The sequence below is a fragment of the Melanotaenia boesemani genome, chromosome 22, assembly GCF_017639745.1.
Source record: "Melanotaenia boesemani isolate fMelBoe1 chromosome 22, fMelBoe1.pri, whole genome shotgun sequence".
In the NCBI taxonomy this organism is placed as follows: domain Eukaryota; kingdom Metazoa; phylum Chordata; class Actinopteri; order Atheriniformes; family Melanotaeniidae; genus Melanotaenia; species Melanotaenia boesemani.
Genome location: NC_055703.1, coordinates 6,031,525 through 6,053,732, shown reverse-complemented (window position 1 = coordinate 6,053,732; position 22,208 = coordinate 6,031,525). Strand labels below are relative to the sequence as shown.

Below are 22,208 nucleotides of genomic sequence, written 5' to 3'. Positions count from 1 at the left end.
ATGTCTGTTTTATATGAATTTATTCAAATCTAAATCTTTTTCCACAGATTTGTTTTTAGTGGTTTATTCCTTTAATGTAGAGTTAATTCATCTTCTTTATCTTAGTTTCCTGCTCCATCAGTTTCTTTAAAATGTGATTCTTTATCCTGCATCCCTAGAACATGTCTCCTTCCTTCCTTATGCTCCCAACCTTTCCCTAGGGTGTTTCCAGTCTGCCTCCCTCTTCCTCTCTTGGTCTACCCCTCTTCTGGTCCTCCCTCTTATCTTTGTTCTCCTCGCATCGCTCATATAATCTGTTTGATCTTTTTTTCCCTCTCTTCCTGATTCTCCTTCTCTTCTGTCTCTCTCATTTCTTTCTCCTTCTCTCCCTCCGGTGATCTCATTTCCAGGATGTGTGTGATGTCTGATGTCACAAGTGTGTTTACCGTCACATGGGTAGCTGGAGAGGAGAGGAAGAGAGAGAGGAGATGAAGAGTAGAGGAAGAGGAGACAGCGACAGCAGGACACACCCTGATGCGACCTCGTGCATATCTGTGTCTCTCCTCCAGCTCTTTCATCTCGTGCTGGTGGACAGCATGGTGACATCATGTAGGCGGTGTGAGCTGAATACAGGATCAAAGGGCAGCGACAGCTTCATCCCTTATTTTTAAACCAGAAGTTAACAAAGACTGACTTTGCACTAAAGTTACTAACAGCAGTAATGAATTAATTCTTATTAACAGACTTGTGTTCTGTGGTTTGGAGACAGATGGCATTACATTAAAATAACAGATGCTTATAACCAAAGCATCTTGCACTCACCAACCACTTTTTCAATTCCACTTTGCTAGTACCAGGTTTGGAACCCTGTTTTCCTTCCGAACTGCCTTAATTCTTTGTGATATAGATATAACAGATGTTGGAAGGTTTTATTCCATTTTGGATCCATGTTTTCATGTTTCCACCTAATTCTGACTCTACCATCTGAATGTGGAGCTGAAATGGAGACTCATCAGACCAGCAACGTTTCTCCATCTTCTATTGTCCAGTGTTGGTGAGTGTGTGTGAATTGTAGCCTCAGTTTCCTGTTCTAAGCTGACAGGAGGCACCCGGTGTGGTCTTCTGCTGCTGTAGCCCATCTGCTTCAAGGTTGGACAAGTTGTGTGTTCAGAGATGCTGTTCTAGTTGGAACCAGACCTTATTTCACGTCCTGTTACCATCTCCAACCAGTCTGCCCATTCTCCTCTGACCTCTGACATCAACAAGACATTCTGGTCCAGACAACTTACTGGATATTTTCTCTTCTTCAGACCATTCTCTGTAAACCCTAGAGATGGTTGTGTGTGAAAATCCCAGTAGATCAGCAGTTTCTGAAATATTCAGAGCTGCAATCATGCTACGTTCAAAGTCACTTAAATCTCTTTTCTTCCTCATTATGATGCTCAGTTTGAACGTCAGCGAGTTACCTTCATGTATACATGAGTAAATATTTCTGCCATGTAACTGGCTAATTAAATATGTGTTAACAACCAGGTGTACCTGGTAAAGTGGAGGATGGGTGTACAGTTCCAGTATCATTTCCAAAGTGTTGTTACAAACTTTGAACCAGTGTCATTGAGTTGCTTCCATGTGATTGGCTGATTAGAGATTTGTGTTAACGAACAATTGAGCAGGTGGACCTAATAAAGTGGCCAGTGAGTGTACAAGTGTACAGGCAGAATTTAAATTTGACTAGAAGCCCTTTTATTTTTCATACATAAAGTTTTCATACAGCATTTAGATTCTTGGTTAGGTTTGGGTTGAGATGAATTGTTCCTGCTGTAATAAATCATGGGAAAGTAAAACCTCAAAACTCAGTATCACAGTGGACTGCCGGTGTTTTGCCACAGTGGGGGCCCAGCCTCATCCCTGATCTCAGACCTGTCAGGTTGTATTAACATGTTTCTAACAGTATTATGAATGTCAGTCACATTGCATTAACGGGACCAGGGCACTGAAATGTAAATTTAACTCATTATAAATTGCTAAAAAAAATATAAAGACAAAATATATAAATTGAATTAAAATATATAATATAATTAAAAATCATTTTTTATTGTTGGCATTTTTCTTGATAAATGATAATTGCTGTAATAAATCTATCTAATCTCTAATCAAAAAAAAAATGGAAAAAAAGTGAACTGAACCTAAATAGGGACCCTGATTTTTATACAGGTATAATTAAAGTTGTATTCAAGAGATGCTGGTGCATTTGTAGTTTTTACAGATATCGCAGGAACACATATTATGTGTAATAAATGTGCTCCACACTGCAAATGATTTCTATTCTTTTTTGTATTTACAGTTACATCTAAATAATTTAAAGTCCTGTGTGCTTCCTCTCAGAGTCTCTTGCTGAGATAGACACACATGCATATTCAATCACACGCCCACCAGTCTTCACCAGTTTCTCACGCTACCTCCCTAAACTCACAGAGTATGAATACATGTGCACACAGACAACCGCACACTCCTGCAGCATCTAATAAAACCCTGACTCTACCACCCACCCTGCGGTACAACACAAAGAGCCGACGGCCCTCCCCCCCATCCTTACTCCCTGCTCCTATTGGCTGAGAGGCTTGGATGCTGGCAGTGTTTTAGACCAATAAGGTGTCTCCAAGGTGATGTCATGAAGGCAGCATTGATGCTGTTGCTGATGCTGTTGCCCGGCGTCTGCATCCTCACAGCCAGACGGAGGTAACCGAACCAAGCGTACCACCACCAGCAGCAGCAGCGACGACAGGGTCAGAAGGGGGGGGTAAGTCCAACAGCTGCACACATCTGTCTTCTACTCAGGTCACTTTGAATTCTTGATGTTAAGTTTAATTGCATAACCTGATACTACCTGAGAGTGCGTGTTTTCGAGTGTGTTGACGGGGTGTAATGGGGTGAGGGTGATGATGCGGTAGTTTCCTGCTGATGAAGGAAGAAGAAGAGAGAACAGGATAGATCTCAGTGTGCCCATAAACGGCAATGTAACCTCTGTCATTTATTATTGATCTCACATCAGTGTAAACGCAGCTTTGCTCGAGCTTTCAGAGGGGAGTGGGGGAGGAAGACAGAGGCAGTACCAGTAGCATTAAGATAATAATCTGTTAAGAGGAGAAAAAATGTAAAAAATCTGTAAGAAGTGGTCTTGATCACTCCAACCTTAAACATTTAGCTAATTTTGTAATCAATTCATGTTTAGGAGTTCAGTGTTTACATTAGGCATGAAATGAAAGGTACAAAGCAACCTCTGTAAAATAACTCCATCATAGTGGCAATTTAATATAAGTGTGCAAACATGAAACAAATAAGCTGGGGATAAACGAAAAGTGCTTTTTATTTTTATGCATGAATATGATATACAAGTAATATATCAAACACCGCCGCCATGGAAACAGATATGACTGGAAAAATTAAATTATTATTAAAAATCAAGGTTCATGTCACACACTGAGGGTATCAGAGCTCAAGTCTCAGGTTGCTCAGCTAAAAAGCAGAAATACTGAATGTATGGGAAGATATTTAAGTTCTTCGGCCTGCCTGCCAATGACTTCCAAAAAGGACGTGGACATGTTCGCAGACAAAGTGCACTTACGGATCTGGTGGGCGTGGTGGAGGCATAACGAAGTCATGACACTTTTTTTTTTTTTTTTTCTTTTGCAAGTATTTTTTTTATTTTGTTTTGTTTATACATCAAAAGTCCTAATTAGGCTCAGTGTTAGATCAAATGCTTTGACAATGTTAACTGCATGGTAGATCAAAAAGCCCCTCCCAATCTTCAACAGGCGTCTCCTCCATTTTTTTTTTTCTTTTTTCGATTGTTCCTTGAACTTTAACTAAATTTATGATTGAAAGATAGAAAAACAGACAGCAAGACATTACAGTTGCTATCTTTTGTTCCAGTATGCAAACTCAAACAATTGTTTCGTTGTATGTGGATTAACTGAATTTTTTAGCCTTTGTCACCTTCAGTTAGCTCAGATTTCCTGAGACAAAAATTACATAAGCAAAATAGTTCAATGAACAAGTTCATTTTGATATACTAAATGTCCCTTTACTAGCTACTTTCTTGCTTAGCGCAAACTAAAACAAAACACAGAGCACTCTTATACCAGCAGGAAGCAACGCATTGATCTGCAACCTGGGTGGTTTCACAATATGAGATGTAGCTGCATGTGTGTGTGTGTGTTTGTCTGCATGAATTCCAACAGTGCAGCAAAGCGATGTGTTTACCATCTGATTAGTATGTGTATACATGTGTGTCCTTGCATGTGTCTGTCCCACAGGATGTCAGGGTGGTCAGAGGGGAGTGTGCAGGGCAACATAATGTGATGGCTCCCCATCTTGGTGCCATAGGTTGTCTCATTAGTACACTTTTTTTCACTCATTAGCTAGCTATGAATAGATAAATAGATGGTAAATGCTTCACTCGTGTCAACTCAGTTTATCAAGATTAGCACTAAAGAGTGCTAGCTAGTGTGGGCTAAGTTGTGACGTTTCAGCTACTGAAAGGTCATGCAACATTTCCAGATTCAAGTGGCAGGATAAAAAACTGGAGTCGGGTTAGCTTAGCTTAGGATTGTAGCAGGCTGAAGCAGCCAGACTGATTCGCCATAGTTTATAACTCAATAAGATATTACATAATTTGTGTACACAGATGAAAATAAGGGATTGAAAATTTTATCTTGGTGAAGTATTGGCTTAAAATAATTGACTGCAGTGTTGGAAAGATGGATTAAAAATCAAATCAAATCAAACTTTATTTATATAGCACCTTTCATACATAAAAATAGCAACTCAAGGTGCTTTACAGAGAGTAAAATCCCCCAGAACCCCAACCCAATAGCAGCAAGCCCACCCCCCACCCCTTCCCATCAAACACACACACATCACAAAAAACACAAAAAAAGAGGGGCTTGCACACAGTTAGCATTCTGCCAATACATTATTAATATCTCAACACCATATCAATTATTTTTGTTTGTTTTTGTTTTCTAGCTTTTTTTTTTTTTTTTTTGCCTTTAAGTTTTCCTAAACTTAAATAAATTGATCCAATAGCTACATGACTGCCACCTGTTAGCCTCATCTTGGTAAAAAATTCTCTTTAAAGTCCAGCTGCTGTATTCTGTAGATAGATAAATCTTTAAACCATTCTAGCATCCTAGTTTAATAAAGCAGGTGGTCCCGGACCCCAGGCTAGGGTTAAGGGTTAGGCCTTTGAGCATTCAGAGCCATTGTGAGTAATGTCCACACATTGTCCCTATTTTAAGAAAAAATGTAAGGCTAAATGTTGTTAATTTAACTTTGGCTTTATCAAAGAACAGGACTCAGCCAGCATACATACTTCATAGAGAGAATCTCACTTTTGACACTTTTGAAAACATGAAACCAAGCATGATTTCAGCATGGGGTGGCTTTTTAGTATTCACATGAACGGGCTCCAAAATGGAAATAGGTTGAGAACCACTGATCTAGTAGATTGGCTAAATCAATTTAAATAAACTCAGTTATATAAGTTTAACAGCATTTCCTCTTTGCCTTAAAGTTTTCTTCAGTTTGAACAAATTAATCTCTCGGTGACATGACTTCCATCTGTTGTCAATGATCTGTTGGACTCTTGGCAGACACGACTGATCACAGATGTTTGATTAAATAATTCCCATATCAGGCACCACTGCCATGGCTATCCCTGTGGTGGAAAACTGTAATATGAACACTTTGAGTCTAATTCTGCTGCATAACAAAATAAGGGAGCTCAAGCAAAAAGTCCTAGTTTCCAGTAATTAAGCAAATCTAATTAGTGTTTGCACTTTGCTGAGAGAAGGTCAACAAGCTGTACTGGTCATATTTGGATTTGCATATGATAAAATTATCACGAAAAAGTATTTGTGAGAGACTTTTTCAGAGTTTTTTGATGGAATAACACTGAGCAGTAATGGTAGAGAAAATTATCTTGCTTTTTATTTTCAAGCTTAATGGCTTGGCCCTCATTTTAAAAATTTTTAAAAAGTCAACATAAAACCATCTGACAGACACAGAGAGAGACAGCCAGAGGTGGTGGTAAAGTCTGGTGAGATCATTTGCTCCTGTACAAATTCTCTCCACTTTCAGGATCATCCTACATTCTCCAGAAATCCTGTTGATTTGCATTTCCTCCCCCTAGCCACTTGCCAATGATGGTAATTTATTATGATAATCAGTCTACAATCAAGGCATTTCACAGACATACACACCAAAGATTGTAGAACAGTTTAATGGTTTGAGTACATTTTCAGCAAGTCCTGAAACAGGCTGATACAGTCCTTTTTTTAAGCTACACTAACCTCTTCTTTCTTGTATCCTCTCAAAGATTTACAGCTGCCTCTCCCACTTGTGTCATGACTGTGATTTACTGCAACAAAACATTTGGCTGGGAAGAGAATATATACCCACCAAATAAGGTCCCCAGAATCATCCTCCCAAAGCTTGGTTCATTACCAAGCAATACAAAATCATTTCCTAAAAGCTTGGGTTTCCTGTGTTGAATGCCATATGAAACCTTCTTCTTATAAATCGTGTCCCTCATGTATGTCCTCATGACAGTAAATCTCTTTTTTCTGGCCAAGACTGCTAACTGCTAACATTTGCTTCATAACTCTGCTGCAAAACTGCTCAGTGAGACAGCATAGTGCTGTCATATCAAATACATGAGCAAAACTGTGAAATTTCAAGCAGTTTAGTAGTTATTTCTTATTTTTACAAGAATTTCTATTAATATATTATTGAGGATTTCTCAAGTCAAAACATAAACCATATAAACACGTCATAAAGTTTGTTTAATTTGAATTATTTTGGGATATTTTTTCTTAACTCCTCTGTGTTATGCTGCTTTTCCTGTTGATGGAAAATGTCTACAAAGGAAAAAGGACACTGTTCCTAAACTGGTTCAAATGCTTTATAGTCCAGGCTTTTCTTCTTTTTGTTAATGACATCAGTGTGAAACAAATTTGAATTATGTGTGCGCAGTGGCTTGTTTGGCAGCAAACCACTAGCCTAATTAAAATCCCAGCTTGTGTGCAGGTGAGCAACTGAGACGTAAAATGCAAAGTGGCGTAAAAGGACAGCATCAGTGTAGAATGCAGTACCTTCGTGGTAAGAGGTAATACAAGTGCTCTGCATTGTTGGGTCGGTTTAATTCTGTCCTTAGCCGCTGCTTCTCAGATTCATTGTGACCTTTGAAGCTGCTTCGTTAAAACCTTCCCCTGTGTCTGCATCTCTGTCTCTGCATGTGTTTCTGACAGTGAGACAGATCCTCAGCATCCCTGGAGAGGTACATACACAGTGAGAAGATGACTCTGGCAGGTAAACACAGTCACCTTACAGAGCCTCGCTTTTACAGTACTGATGAGTTAGGATTCTATCATCCGTGCTGTGTTATTATGATGACTGTTAATATAACATAATGCAAATGACTAATCAATATTAGTGGGAAGGAGAGTTACATCACTGCTCATTTAATGCTGGGTCATGACAAACGTGTGTGTGTGTGTAATTGTGTGTGTGTCTGCATCTTCAGCGTATAAGGAGAAGGTCAAAGAGCTCCCCCTGGTGTCTTTGTTTTGCTCCTGCCTGAACCCACAGACTGCAGAAAAAGCTACTTACAAAGCAGAAGGTAAAAATAAACAAACATCCATAATTAAAATGGGGTCAAATTATCTCATTTATAAGATGCATGGAATTATAGAAGCTCTGAGAGACTGAGAAACATAAAACATTCAGGTGGAAGATAAGGCAGGAAGGTTTATGGCTGAGCTTAACAAAATATTATCTAACACCACAGATGCCGTGGACCTGGGTTGGTGCGTCATCAAAGACGTTGAAGTGATTGAGCTGAACAAGCGGACGTCCGGCCAGGCTTTCGAGGTCATCCTCAAGCCCCCGTCCTTTGATGGCGTTCCAGAACTCAACACCTCCATGCCGCAGCGCCGTGACCCGTCCCTGGAGGAGATCCAAAAGAAGCTGGAGGCTGCTGAGGAGAGACGAAAGGTGAGGGATGAGGCCTGGAACTCTACCAGTAACCCTAACCCTGACTATTTGTAGCTCGAGTGGGTGGTGCTGAACACCTGTTGAGACTCTTTGAGTGATCTATCAGCTGATGAAAGGGCCCCCCAAAAAAACAGAAAAGGTGGAGGAAGATGAAAAATAAAGTGAGAGGGAGTGCAGAATTGAATGGAAAGGAAATTATGTAAAACTGAAACTGAGAGGGGTCCAATGCAAGGACACAAACAACAGTTTTATAAAATACATCTTGCTAACCACAGCATCATCTTTTCAAATACTTAGTTTCATATTTCCTGAGTTACACAAAAACACATATAAAGTGATGTGTTCTGATATATATTTGTATGTATATTTTGCTTGTATTTTTATATTTTGCACCACATTTCTGAAGCATGACAGATGTCTGGATCCCAATATATTGGTAATGGTTTTACCTGCAGGTCACATCCAACAGAGACAGAAAAGTCAAAACATAAACCATGAACATAAATCTGCAATCTACCAAAAAAGAGACAAATTAACTGCAAATCACTTTAAGTGAAATTTAAGAGTTTTCTGATAAACAAGCATCACTGGATGATTCTTTTTAAATTTTCTGTCCACCTGTAGTGCCAGGAAGCTGAGCTGCTGAAGCACTTGGCAGAGAAGAGAGAGCATGAGCGAGAGGTGATTCAAAAGGCTTTTGAGGAAAACAACAACTTCATCAAGAACGCTAAGGAGAAGCTGGAGCAGAAGATGGAGGCCAACAAGGAGAACAGGGAGGCCCTGCTAGCAGCCATGCTGGAGAGGCTGCAGGAGAAGGTACGCCTCAGTTTATTTGACTTTCTAACCATTTTTCAGAGATCCAATCAAAAGTTGTTGTTTTTTTCCAAAAGAATTGCACAGTGTTCACAAACTCTTAGCCAGGCCCACCATGAATATTCTTTAATACAGTTTTGATCTGATTCACTTTCAAACTTGTGTATTACATAAAGCAAAAATTAAATGTCAAATCAGTCTTGCAGAGCTATGAGAGTTGCTTTCTACACTTCCCACAAGAGATATGGAAATAAAAAACACAGCAGAGGCAGATGTGGTTTCCATCAAGATTTTTACATGTTTTTTTTTCCTCTTCAAAGCTTTTGTTATCTCGTATACAGTATGATTCTTATTATTTTTTGTGATTTGCTTGTCTAATCTTTTGTATAAGGCATACTGGGTCTTGTGAAAGGCCCTATATACATACATAAATACATATTATTCTAAGTTACATTTATTGCTAAACTCAGTTAGGCCCTTTTTTAATACATATAATGGATGTTATAATAATTATACATATAAATAACAAGCCTTTGGCCCCTTCTGTCTTTTCAGTAAGATATAATTGAGACCAAGCTAGGAGATTGTTAGCTTACAAACAACTGAAGTCAGGGTCAAATTGTCATTTATTTATTTGTTTTTGAAAGACTGAACAAAAACACCATAACATGTTAAATACTAGGCCCATATTCAGCCATAACGTTGCTAACTGCTCCTGCCATTTTGTTCTGCCATTTTTGCTAAGCGAGGCTAATTGCTAACTTCAGGTGCACTGAATTAGATAAGAAAACAGACACCAGCTATTTGCTGCCACCAAGCTTCTAATTTTGCTACTAACAAGATCTACCAACATTAGATAACCATCTTTATACCAAAAATAGCATGTTTAACCAGGTCTTTTAGTAAACATCAGCATACCCAACAAAACAAACTAATTAAAGTCCTTCCAGTTACACATAGCAGCTAGGTTTTCATCAGGTCTGTAAAGGCTAAAACTTATAGTCCAGTATACCTCTACCTTCAAGAGGGACAGCATGTCACAATATAAATAAAACCATATCTTATAAGCATTCCTGCTAATCATGACTGATTGACTGGACCCACACAACATGGTAGCTTCCAGCTGTCTTAATGACAGGTTAAGAAAAAATAATAATTTCCAGAGGATCCATGTGAAACATGACTTTTGATAGATATTGGCATCTTTAAAGAGCTCATATAAAGAACCCATGTCTATTGCAGTCATTTCTCACTGGACTGAAAGTGGATTTATCACTTTCACATTGCACTTAAGAGCCTTGGAGCCCAACATGGTTCAAACTATTCCATCTAATCCAGTAAGTTTGGTTACATCATTACTGTGCATCCTAAATTAAAATGAAGCTAGACTGAATCATAATTATCCATGTTACAGGTGTGCTGTGAGCATGAATTTCCACACATATTTTCTGTCAAAGTCACCACAAGCTTCATAAGAGTAAGACGTTGTCAGGTGTTAAAATGGGTTAGAAAAGATGTTACACTTACCTATTTACCAAATTTTCTTCTTTAATTGAATTCCTTTAATTAAAACTTTTTAAAAAGATTAGTTTCATAAAACAGGCTTGTTATTCTAGTTTAATATTATTTACTAGCTTGATCCATAATTGTGAATATTGGTTAGGACGAGAAGGAATTTTTAGCTCTCCTCAGTTGCTGCCTGTCAAATCTTCATGAACAGCCTCTGTGGTGTTCCCTTGTTCAGTAGTTGTCTCCTTCAATAATGTACACAGATTTGTGGATTTTATTGACTCTTTTACTTCCTGTGCTTGTGTGTTTGTCTGGCAGGATAAACATGCAGAAGAAGTGAGGAAGAACAAGGAAATGAAGGAGGAGGCCTGCCGGTAGACGAGAGGAATCAGGGAGCTAAAAGGGCAAAAGTTCGAGACTGCAAAGTTTTTGTTTTGTTTTTTTCTTCCTTTCTTTTTTTGAGTCCATTTTGAAGAAAAAAAAATAAAAAGAGGGAATCAAAACAGAGTAAAAGAGCAACAAAAAAAAAAGAAAAAAAAATCAAACAGCAACTTAAATGACTAATTCCTGTTGATGCTGTAAGAAAAGGTTGGCCATTTCTTAATATCGAAAAGTGGTTTTCCTCTGAAGGAAATTAGGTGGGAGGGCAGGTGGGGTTGCTGGTGACATCTACAAAACGTTTCCGATGTTTGGTGCAAAATTAAGAATAAAAACTCTAAGCATACCTCTCTATTTTCCACTGCTTCAAACTGAAAGCAGAACATAATAATTACCAGTGAAATTTCAGCATCGTGTAACAAGCTGTGTGTTTCCTCACTGCTGCATCAGAAGCAGAACCAGTCACTAAATGCTTGTAAACTGGCAGAAACTCACACAGACAGTTTCTAATCAGACTATTGGAAAACAGTTGTCTTAATTGTTACCTAGTAAACATGACAAACACTGAAACCATCTATTCAGTTTTCATTTCCAGTGTTCTTATGTAGCCAATACACATAAAAGAATGTAACAAGAAGCTTTTGCAGATTCAGAAATAAGAATAAAACTCCTTAGGTTCACCATTTTTGCTTCACTGCAACATTTTAGGACCATTCAGACCACTGAGGCATTTGTGTGTGCTAAGCTCAGTGAATCTCACTAAAGACTTCATGAAATAGAATTGAAGAGTGAGGCTTTTGCTTCTTTCAACGATGCTCTTGGGGCTAAAAGTAAAAAATAAACTTGAACTATGAAGGAAATTCTGCTGTATTCTGCCACTCTCAGATTCTCTGTAAAAACCTTAGCTGTAGTGTAGTAGATCAGTGACTTGCATCTGAGTCTCTTAGTTTTAGAGCACTGATTGCACCCTTCTTTCATTAAGCACAACTGGAAAGCACATGCATACAAGAGGGACATTGAACATGTATATTAAAAACAATAAAACATTAGGATGAGGCAAAGTAACAAGGGACAGTTCAGAACTTAACACCATCAGTCTCTGTTTGCCTTGGCATGTCACAACGAAAAGATATAAAGTCTAAAAGAGTGAGCAGAAATATGCCAGAGTTTCTGAGTCATACGGACTGAAATGTGTAGCTGTTTGCATCGTAACGGGGAGGTGTAACATGGGATTTGTACTTGCTGTAACTGTGTGTGCTGTATATCTTCAAGGTTGGATTGACTGTATTAATTTGGCATGATCAGTAAAAACAAAAAATAACTGAAGTCACTTTGGTCTCTTTATTTTCAGATTGAACACAGAACTTTCTGGTTAAGTATAATCAGATGTTTGGTGGTCTAGCTAAACTTTACCGTTAATAATACCAATACAGAAGCCTTGAGCTGCCGGGCTCGCATGTTTTTTTTAAACATCGTTTCTCATTATATTGAGATGATTTATTTCTTTATTTCAAGAAAACAAGCTTGTGTTCTGGCTGCGGCCTTCCTCCGCCTCCTTCTGTCCGGGCACATGGCTGTTCCTGTGGTGGGATGTCCTGGTTCTGGTCTCTGTGGTGCCTGCTGGCTGCCCGAGGTTTGGAGTCCTCTTGGTCTGCCTCTGATCCTTGGAGGGGGCACTGTTGCATTTGCATAATCACGCAACACAACTCACTCCTAATGCTTAATACACACATCTACACACACACCCCTGCACACAGACATATAAACACAAGCAGGCACACACCCACACACACCTACCAGTTGCTGTTGTGTTTCCTGCGAAGCCTTTAGGATGTTTAAAGTTTCTTTCCACATGTAGCAGCTGTTTGATTGCAGTTGTTGTGGTTTGCTTTCTACCTTTTGATTTGTTCTCCCTATTTTCTCTTCCCATTTCATCTCTATTCACCTTTTTCCTTCTGTTTCTCTCTCGGTCCAGAAAGAATAATAAGTTTCAAGAGGAGCTCCATATCCACAGGCTTCTCTTGACAGAGTAAATTTGTTCAGCACAATACGGCAACCAGGCCATCATTCAGCTGTCATGATCCTGGACAGGACAGGATAAAAAAACAAAAGAGCAACACCCATCACTGATCAATACGTCTTATTTTATTTCTATCAAGTCTGACAAAGACTGACATGTGACATGTCTGACTGTTAAGTTTTACCAATCACACACTTACTTTTTAGCCCACCTTAATTTGTTCTTCAGTACAGTGTCCTTGGGTGTTTTCAAAGGCACTTTTTAAATAAAATGTATTATTACTATTATTATTAAATATTATTGAGTACACATAAGAAGGGAAAAAAACACAGATATTGGTCATTTTTACTCTTTATTCCTTTTACACTGTCAGAGGCCTCAGTAGCATGTAGAAGATTCTCCACACACAGGCACAACAGCTTAGTACGTCCTCCTCATGCTGCTCACCAGTCTGGTACCATTTAGCTGTGGAATGGCATCCTGGTACTGAACCAAGGTCACTGTGGCACATACAGTATGACCAAGCTGATCCCACAAGTGTTCAGCTGGGTTGATGTATGGACTCATCGCAGATCATTCCATCATCGCTTCCTTCAAATTTTAGAGATACTCCACGATAATCGTGCTGTGGACGAGAGCGTTGTCATATTGTAGGGTGGAGTTATGCCCCAGATTATGGAGACATGGGATCACAAATGAACCAAGTGTGAATACATAAAGGAGAATATTACAGGGGGTTATGGCAAGTTTTTTGGTTGCGCTGCACACATATTTAGGTGTTACTTATTCCTTAGAAGTGTAATCCCCATAATTTATACCTCATTGTAAAGGTAACTAATCAGACTTTCCAATGATACATAAAACAACACCAACTGATATTAAAGGGAAGAAAAAGTCAACCAAAAATTATTATTTTTTGTTTTAATTAGATGAGGAACATGTTTTTGTGAAACTAAACAGATAAATTATAGTGTGGACTGACCATCCGGCATTTTCCCGGTGGATACACGTGTTTTTTGCACTGACACAATTTATTTATTCGTCTGACTGGTCCATTAAAGGGACATTGTGTAACATTGTTTGTTGTTTATTGGTCGATATATCTGCATGTACTCGTGTGTAATAATTGTATTAGGGCCTCCGTTAATAATCGGACACATTCTCATAAGTGAAGAATTTTAGATTTGTTTATACGCATGACGAGTAAGCCGGTAGGGAAGAAGCCATGGCGGCCAGCCATCTTGAAACTACCGCCACCGGCAAGGGACAAATAGCACCAACGCTGAATCCCTGCCAGCCAGAAGGTAGAGGAGAGGAGAAGGTAAACAAGAGCCGTTTACTACCGCAGCAAGTTGGAGAATCAGTTAAATTGTAATTGACAAAAATGCAGGACCATGCATATGCAGCAGCAGCACGGCAGCCATCTACGATCACTAAAAAAAACTAAAAAGGGCCCTTAAAAGGCAGTGTGACCAGACAATACAAAAAAGGAGGACCATCATCCAGCTAGCCTTCCGCAGGTGGAAGGAGCTCAAGAAGGTAAAAGATTTTAAGATCACCTAAATTGGCCTAAAGCTAACCTTTTTCATTTGGTTTTGTTAGACAGTGTTGCTTCTTACCGTGGCAGCATAACAGTAGTTTCTGCTGAAATACACCAGCCTCGTTGGTACAGGAGTGTATGTTTACGTGGTTTCAGTCCCTTTCATAGTCATGTTAAACGCCAGCTTTCAGTCGCAGTAAAGCCGGACTAAAAGCCGGTGGGAAGGCTTTATAAGCTGGCTAAATTGTGACAAAAAGCCAGTGCTGTCAAGGCCAGTTTCCCAATCAAGATCTGTTCCCTCAGTGAGGAAAATTCTTCTTTCTAAACCACAGGTGTCAAACTCTGGTCCTCGATGGCCGGTATCCTGCAGGTTTTCATTGTTTCCCTGATCTAAAACACCTTTTTATTTACCTTATTATTTTTCATGTCCTTTCTAATTTTTTTCTCCTTAAAACACAAAGTAGGGTGAATGCTGCTCTAACATCTATCAATGTGCTGGAGTATAGATGTTGGTTTTATTAACAAATTACACTTTTTGTAATTATTTAACATGTCTAACTGATTCCTGCTAACTCCCTGCATAGTTTTAGTGGCTTTAAGGAGTTGCATGTCTGATGTTCACATTCAAGGGCGCTCAAAGATTTGTGGTCTGCATTAACGTTTATGGGCCGATCTGGGCCATCTGCCAGGTCTGCCGGGGCCAATTTTTTGTCCCAATCCTGCCCTGTGTGGAATCAAAAGAAACTTTGAAAAAGCATGTAAACATGTTAGTATGTATGTATAAAATTTAATCTAAAAAACTGGAATATGAATGAAATCAGTGCTGCATGTATACATCTATTTGTAAAACAACAAAGCTCAAGTGTATTTTAATACATCAAAATTCCACCCAAAAACTGCTCTCATTCACATATTTTCATTGTGCTGTCACATATTGTGACTGAACAGAGAGGCATTAAGCATAAAAGCATTACCAAATTATCACACTGGCCATAAAGTCCTTATATGATAACCACAGCATCATCTGAGAAAGTTGCAGTCATATTGATCAGTAACTGATTTAAACCATTTGCAGAAACAGATTTAAAATAAGTAAAGCATCACACGAACAACACTGTACATTGTAGGTTCTGGTCACTGCTGAGGTATGATTGCAGGCCTCACGCAGGTGCAGCCAACTGTGACCACCTCGGTCCCCAGAACAAATTCGTACTTCTTCTTTGTCCTTTTTCCGGTTTTCTTAATTTGCTTTGGGACTCTGTGGAGGGGAAAAGGAAAATTTGTGTGAGCTGAATCCATTGTTATCATCAGTTTAAAGAAATTAATCCAATTTGATCGCACTGAAAGAGGCTTTGGATGAAGATAAAACAAACCAACAACAACAACTGGAGAAACTTAATTGGTGTAATTCCGTTCTTTGTATTTTCACTCAAGAGAGCAGTTCATATGTTGAGGTTATTCTTATTTTCTTTTTAATCCTCAGAGCTTAGCTGAACCAATTATATTAATAACAGTAGAAATCACTTTTTCCAGCTGTTGTATCAGCTGTAAATACCACAGTATTTACTTTTTCAATGACAAAAACAGAAAAAAAATTTTATTTTTTATGCTTCTTGCTTATTTTATACCCAAAAAACAAAAGCAGGTTACTTTTACTTTTTTAAAAAGCCCAAATCTAATTAAATGGAAAGCAGGCCAAATGTTTTGAAACAATATTTTGTTTCAAATATTTTCTTTTACGATGTTTAGAATCTTATGAAACATGTCAGTAGGGAGCTATCTGATTGGCTCTGCAGCTTGAGTTCGTTTAGCTGCAGAGCTAACAGGAAATATTTGCAAGGACAAAAGAAACCAATAAAACCACTGTGTCTCCCACACACCCCTGATCTAATATGAATTATACAAATGAAAAGAAGACACAGGGACAGCATAAATCCACAAAGGGACTGTTAGGACGTTATAATATACGAAAAAAAGATCTACCTACAACCTGTGTGGAAAAGCTGTTAGATTATGTACTGAAGAGAATTATGGGTGTTTTAAGGCTCACAGTAAACATTTGTCTGATCGTTTCTTGTCTGTTTACTGTCTGTCTAAAACCATTAATTGTGAGATGACTATTTCTTTTGTCTGAAACTGTTGCAGTTTATCATAAACTGGTGGTTTATACTACATGCTCATATTATATCCTGCCCTGGAATTCTGATGCAACAGAAAACACATCCAATTAACTGAGAAAAATGCTTTCCAATTACACTTCCTGGACTCCTTGGTGTGCTTTTTACGCACACAAAAACATCCTCCCTTTAAAAAGGGAAGGAGAAATCAGAGGAAAAGGTATCACCGTCTACAACAGCAGGAGCTCACCTGTGGAGGACCAGGATCTGATATTGGATGGGTTTAACCTCCAGAGTTAAATCTTCCTGTCCCCCCAGCGGGCTCAGACAGCCGGAGGTCAAGCAGTGGGCCTGTGAGATCCGCCTCGGTAAACGAGAGGCATCACAGGAGTCTCTGAGTAGGAATTAAATAAGCATAAAACATAAGTTTATCTCAGCTTGCTTCATGGATGCTGAGTATGCCAATGAGACAGATCATGAAGACTTAAAATGACACAAGATCAACAAGCTGATAAAACACATAAGAAATAAAAAGAATTATTAACATGAAAATATTTGCTCTATTAGCTCAGAGCAGGAAGGTTCTTGCTTTGAACCTCAGGTGGGATTTTCTGTGTGGAATTTACATGTGTGGCTTCTCTTCAGGTATTACAGCTTCCTCCCACACAGTCCTAAAACATTCTTGTTAGGTTAAATGGTAACTCTAAACTGATCCTAAGAGTGCGTTTGTCTCGTTATGGACTGATGATCCATCCAGGGCGTACCCTGCCTCTGTCCTGATGGCCGCTGGGATAGAAAATTAATGGAAGGCCATCCAAGAAAAAATAAGCTGAAAATGTAAAGTAGATCTTAGTTTTTATTTAAAGTTTTAAACCTTTATATGTTCCAGGTTCCTAACTGGATTACAAATTGTAGTATAAAAACTACAATATGTAGTCATGCAAACTAGTACACTCCTGTCAGAGAATCTGAAAGACCACACTATGGGGGTATTTCACTATTTATTTCAGTTTGAGAGCAGCCTTCATCATTTTAATACTGTGATATTGTACTCTGCCATCACATTCCTGCTGGAACGCAATCATATTCTCCTTTAACTTAAATGTCCTGCGCTAAAATTTGAGATCTTCTCCTGCACTCAGACTAGGTCTGCTCTTGGATTTTAGATTTTAGAGAGTGAAATATTCCAGAAGAAAAGCATCACTGAAACATAATTCTTCCCTGATTGCTGGTTTGGGTTATACTGATCTGTGGAGCCCAGTTAACCATCGACTGGGCGCACCCAGAAGGAGGCAGTGACAATTTACATAGATCTGGCTTTCTATTGGCTGGAGTTTTGACAGACTCCTCTCAAAAAAATCCAAATATAAAAAAGAAGATTTGAAGGTTGAGTTCAGGAGATTTATCATGTGCAACACTAAACCTGAGAGAGTTTTGATGTGAAGTAGAACATATTTACATGCAAGCAGGAACTTTTTGAGTGTGATTTCAGAGTTTTAAGAGAGAGCAGTGTGATATTTAAATGTGAAAACAAGGAAGCTGCGCTCAAATTTAAAAAAGAAAGCAAAAAAGAAAAAAGCTACGCTCTTGATTATAGACGGTAAAGTGCCCCCATACCTGCTTGAGACCTGAGCTTCAGTTTGGTTTGTATTTCAGATTTCCTCAAAATAGTTGGGGTTAGGAGGACCCCTCCGTTTTGTGATCAGTTAAACCTGTTTTAATTTGATGTAGATATAAATGTAATTATACATTAAGACAACCAAAAATGTGAAGGCCACAGATGAGGACGGCGGCTCTAAGGAGGATTTAGTGTTACATGATGTAAGTGTGAGGGACATAAAATCCAACTTAAGATCTTTTGGTTGTTTCAAAATTATTTTTCGAAACAGTCCAACAAGAAGAAGTAAAATTATAAGTAAATAGTTTTTAAACGTTTAAAAGAATATCAATCCGACTTGTTTTGTTTCCAACTGTTTATACAAAACATGATGCAGCACAAAGTGCAAATTTATTATTATTTACTCAGAAGGTTACTGTAATTTTGGGGGATATTTTTGAGCTCATTTAAACCCAAAATCAAGCTTGAAGCTCATATTACAAACCACACTGATGTTCCTAGCGAATTGCCAACCATAAAACTAGTAACTAAAGTTTGTTTTATCTTGTTTAAATTGAACAGGATCCTGTAAAATCAAACAATTAGAGCTAAGAAAATTTTAAAAAGGGAAACGTCCATCCTCAGGAGATGCTGCCACATAAATCTACATGTCATCAAAAAACACATGGAGAAAAAAACGTGTTTATAGATAAAAAGGAATACTGATCAGCATTTTTACTATTTTACTTTTATTTGTATCACTTCGGTTCACTTGAACTTGATTCTGGCAGTAGATTTAGATACAGGAAACATGAAAAGAAAGAGAAATTTGTAGAAAATCCTCTGGTATGACATGGACCTGCTGCGTTAGGAATACACCCAAACCACACAGCCGTCAGTAACTCAACACGTGAACCTGAAAAAAAAGACTCCTCACCTGTAAATCCATGGTGACAAAGACATGTTGGCAATGTCTGAGACGGATTTTCTAGACAGGTCAGGTAAAATTGACGTATCCAGGACCAGCTTCACGTTGGCGCCTCTTGATCTGCTTCCGTCCCTCATCTGCACCGTCAGCACCTGCCCTTTCCTGGCGTGCAGCAGTGAGGCAAAACTCAGCAACAATAAAGCTTTCAAGACCTGAAGAAGACAGCACAAAAGCAAACGGGAGGATTTCTGAGTACTGTAACTTATAAGTGCAAACAAATAGTACAAATACCTGCAGAAGAGTAAAATGAGATCATCTCATAGGTGGATTTCTGATTAGGAAATTTAAAATGCAAATATTTAGTGTTATATTAGATTCAGAATTCTCTGTTATTAAAACTAAAGCTGACTGACTACTGAAACTTTTCATGTGAATGTAATTACAAATTAGTATAGTTACATAACCCTGTAATCATATAATCTCATGGTTTCTGGTAAGAGATAAGGAGTGTGACTCACCAGCAGCATGACGGTGTTGCTTCAGTTTGGTCGTCCAGCTTCAGCTGTGAGCAACTCCTCTGCAAGCTCGCTGTGTTTAGTCTCCAGCACTGTTTATATGCAGCCAGAGTGTCTGTGTGTTTTGCTAAGATGTGCAGTGGATTTCCGTTTCATCTACCACTGATTTGAAAGGAGTGCATGTTGATCTTTACTCCAGATAAAGTAGTTTTTGTTTGTGGTCTATTTTTTTTCTCTCTCTCTCTCATTGTCAGCATACATCTCCATTTCTTTTCACTCTCAACTTGATTGTGCAGGCTTCTCAGAGAGAATAATCCCCTAAAAGACTGACACCTTTATAAGTCTATCAAAAGGTGTGAAGAAAAAAAAAAACTTTTTGATCTGATGGGGAAACTTGTGCATTTCCTCTTAACTCTCAGAAAATAGATGTTTTTGCAGAAAAAGAAGAAGAAAAGAAATCTAAAAATCTAATCTAATCTAATTTGATCGATGTTGAAAAGGAATCAGAAAATGGTTCAAATCTCAGCCTGCAAGTGGATGTCCATGAATTAAATTTGACATCAGTGAAAAGGGACCTGGACTGCTTCAGCTACATTATCACAAGGTACAAACAGAGACTAAACATTGTGATCTCCCTCAATTTTTTTTTACTTCAGTCGTTCAGATCGTAACACCTACGCTCTGCCAGCGCAATCTAAACAACTAGGTCAGAGAACTGCTGACAGAGGTTCTGGTAATATATCATCATGACTCTTAAATGCGATAAGATCTTCATGTCTCGGGCATTATATGAGTAAGGAACGAAGAAAGTGGGGCACAGAAGTTCTGGATGAAAGAAAAAGTTTCACAGCAACTAAGCACGACAAGGCAGGTTTATTTGTACAGCACATATCACATACAAGACAATTAAAAAATAAAGCATTGAAGCAGTGGGGTGCAGGAGAAGCATTAAAAGGTGCATTAAAAACAAACAAATAAATTAATTAAGACCAGCTAAATTAAAATAAAATAAAATGCAAGAAATAAAGGTTCCAGTGTGAGGAATTAACAGTTATGATAAATAGCAGCAAATAGAAAAGGATTTATCATTAATTTAAAGCAGCTGAGAGTTTCAGCAGACCTGCAGTTTTCTGGGACACAAAGCAGTCCCTGTCTTTTAAATAGGACTTAAATGAGACTTGGTGGAGGCAGCTGTTAAGACCATATAGGCTTAGGCCTGCGAGTCTACCTGTGAGAGTCTGCTGAGCAAGTGCATAAGCTATAACCTCCAAACAACCAAATCAACGCACAACGTGGTTGTACATGGGTACAGACCAAGACGTGTCACCATAGACACCGCAACCAAACCTGTCCCTTCCAATGGCATCCACATCAGCCACATCCTCTGCTACCTTCGTTCTCTAGAACTGTCAGTTTGCAGTGAACAAAACAGAATTCATCAGTTCATTCATAAATCTCTCACACATTCAGGTCCTGGCCTTGACTGAGATCTGGATCCATCCAGAAAACACAGCTACTCCAGAATTTACCCAAACACCTCACTCTGCTGGACGAGGAGGTGGAACAGGCATTCTTATATCTAAAAAGTGGACCTTTACCTCTCTCCGTCCGATGGCAAACTGCTCTTCACTTGAGTATCACGCAGTAAAGGTCTCTACACCCATCACTGCATACATTCTGGTCATTTACCGCCCTCCTGGAGAGAAGATTTGTCTCATGATTCTCTGACATTCTACTAGTTGTCATGGGAGACATGAACATTCACATTGGCAAACCACAGGCAACTCACTTCTGGCTCTCATTTACTCTTTCGATCTCAAACTGGTACAAAATCCTCCAACACACACAGCTGGCAATACTCTTGACTTGACCCTGACCAGAAACTGCTCCACAGCCGACCTGTCCGTCACCCCTCTGCATCTCTCAGACCACTTCCTGGTTAAATTCTCTGTCTTCCTTCCTCATGGCGTCCTACCGCAGAAACTTGAGATCCATCAGACCTACACAGCTGTCTTAGCTGAGTGCCTCTAGCACTACACGACAGCACCTGGGTCCAGCTGGACTCATGGCAGGCTGACTACCGTTTAATTATGACATTGCCTCCTGTTTGAAATCTTGCTTGTGTTGTTCTTACTCTCAGATGTAAGTCGCTTTGGAGAAAAGCATCTGCCAAATGACTGTAGAATAGAAGATTGGGGTATCAGTGTGTGTGTGTGAATGGTTGAAGCCTTACAGCAGAAGGTCACTGGTTCGAGGTTTGAACAGTTAGAATAGTGGATGCATGTTATGTTGATTGTTAACTCTAAATTTTCCTTGGAGTGAGTGTGGTTGTTAGTTTCTCCGTGTTGGCCCTATGAAAGACTAACTGGTTTACCCTGCCTCTTGCCTGTTAATCTGGGATAGGCTCCAACTTCCCACAACCCTTAATTGGACTAAGCAAAATAATTAAATGTGCTGAAAATAAAAAATAACATTAAAGGAGTCAAACCATCACCCATACAGGCATCTGTTTTATTTTATAAGTTTTATTCCTGGCTAGAAGATCAGTGCAGAGAGGCCAAGCTGTCTGCACAAGGTAGTGGCCCTGCATTGTTCTGCAGAGCATAACTTATACCCATGGATAAGCTGAATCATTTCATTTGGTCTAATTTAAGGGACAAAATGTGACAACCAGTTTTCTTGGGTGCAAAGTGCAAAAACTCAATGTACAGATTCAATGACAGAACACACACACTGGCATTACAATTGTACTGTCCT

General features: G+C 38.9%; 2 protein-coding genes across 4 annotated transcripts; one reads left to right on the top strand and one right to left on the bottom strand.

Moving 5' to 3' along the window:
* Nucleotides 1-2,671: 2,671 nt before the first annotated feature.
* Nucleotides 2,672-10,830, top strand: stmn4 (stathmin-like 4). The gene is made up of 6 exons (XM_041976646.1): nt 2,672-2,779; nt 7,290-7,350; nt 7,565-7,660; nt 7,829-8,034; nt 8,659-8,850; nt 10,675-10,830. Exons 2-6 carry the CDS (start codon nt 7,338-7,340, stop codon nt 10,732-10,734), a joined length of 567 nt encoding a protein of 188 aa, XP_041832580.1. The 5' UTR covers nt 2,672-2,779; nt 7,290-7,337; the 3' UTR covers nt 10,735-10,830.
* Nucleotides 10,831-15,067: 4,237 nt separating this feature from the next.
* il17a/f3 (interleukin 17a/f3) lies at nt 15,068-19,569 on the bottom strand. 3 transcript variants are annotated; one of them, XM_041976265.1, is made up of 4 exons: nt 19,455-19,569; nt 18,946-19,148; nt 16,662-16,805; nt 15,068-15,552 (listed from the first exon to the last, which is right to left on the bottom strand). In XM_041976265.1, exons 1-4 carry the CDS (start codon nt 19,461-19,463, stop codon nt 15,429-15,431), a joined length of 480 nt encoding a protein of 159 aa, XP_041832199.1. In that variant the 5' UTR covers nt 19,464-19,569; the 3' UTR covers nt 15,068-15,428. The 3 variants fall into 3 exon arrangements, with proteins under 3 accessions (XP_041832199.1, XP_041832200.1, XP_041832201.1); XM_041976266.1 differs by lacking the exon at nt 19,455-19,569 and adding an exon at nt 19,228-19,364; XM_041976267.1 differs by lacking the exon at nt 19,455-19,569 and adding an exon at nt 19,228-19,351 and having other exon boundaries at nt 18,946-19,098.
* Between the last annotated feature and the right edge of the window lie 2,639 nt (nt 19,570-22,208).

What these genes read in the sequence shown, in the direction of transcription:
- stmn4 (XM_041976646.1), top strand. An exon ending in AGCTACTTACAAAGCAGAAG is followed by an intron (nt 7,661 to 7,828) that starts GTAAAAATAAAC and finishes CTAACACCACAG; the next exon opens with ATGCCGTGGACCTGGGTTGG. An exon ending in CTGCTGAGGAGAGACGAAAG is followed by an intron (nt 8,035 to 8,658) that starts GTGAGGGATGAG and finishes GTCCACCTGTAG; the next exon opens with TGCCAGGAAGCTGAGCTGCT.
- il17a/f3 (XM_041976265.1), bottom strand. An exon ending in TTGTCACCATGGATTTACAG is followed by an intron (nt 16,806 to 18,945) that starts GTGAGGAGTCTT and finishes ATTCCTACTCAG; the next exon opens with AGACTCCTGTGATGCCTCTC. An exon ending in CAGATCCTGGTCCTCCACAG is followed by an intron (nt 15,553 to 16,661) that starts GTGAGCTCCTGC and finishes TCCCCTCCACAG; the next exon opens with AGTCCCAAAGCAAATTAAGA.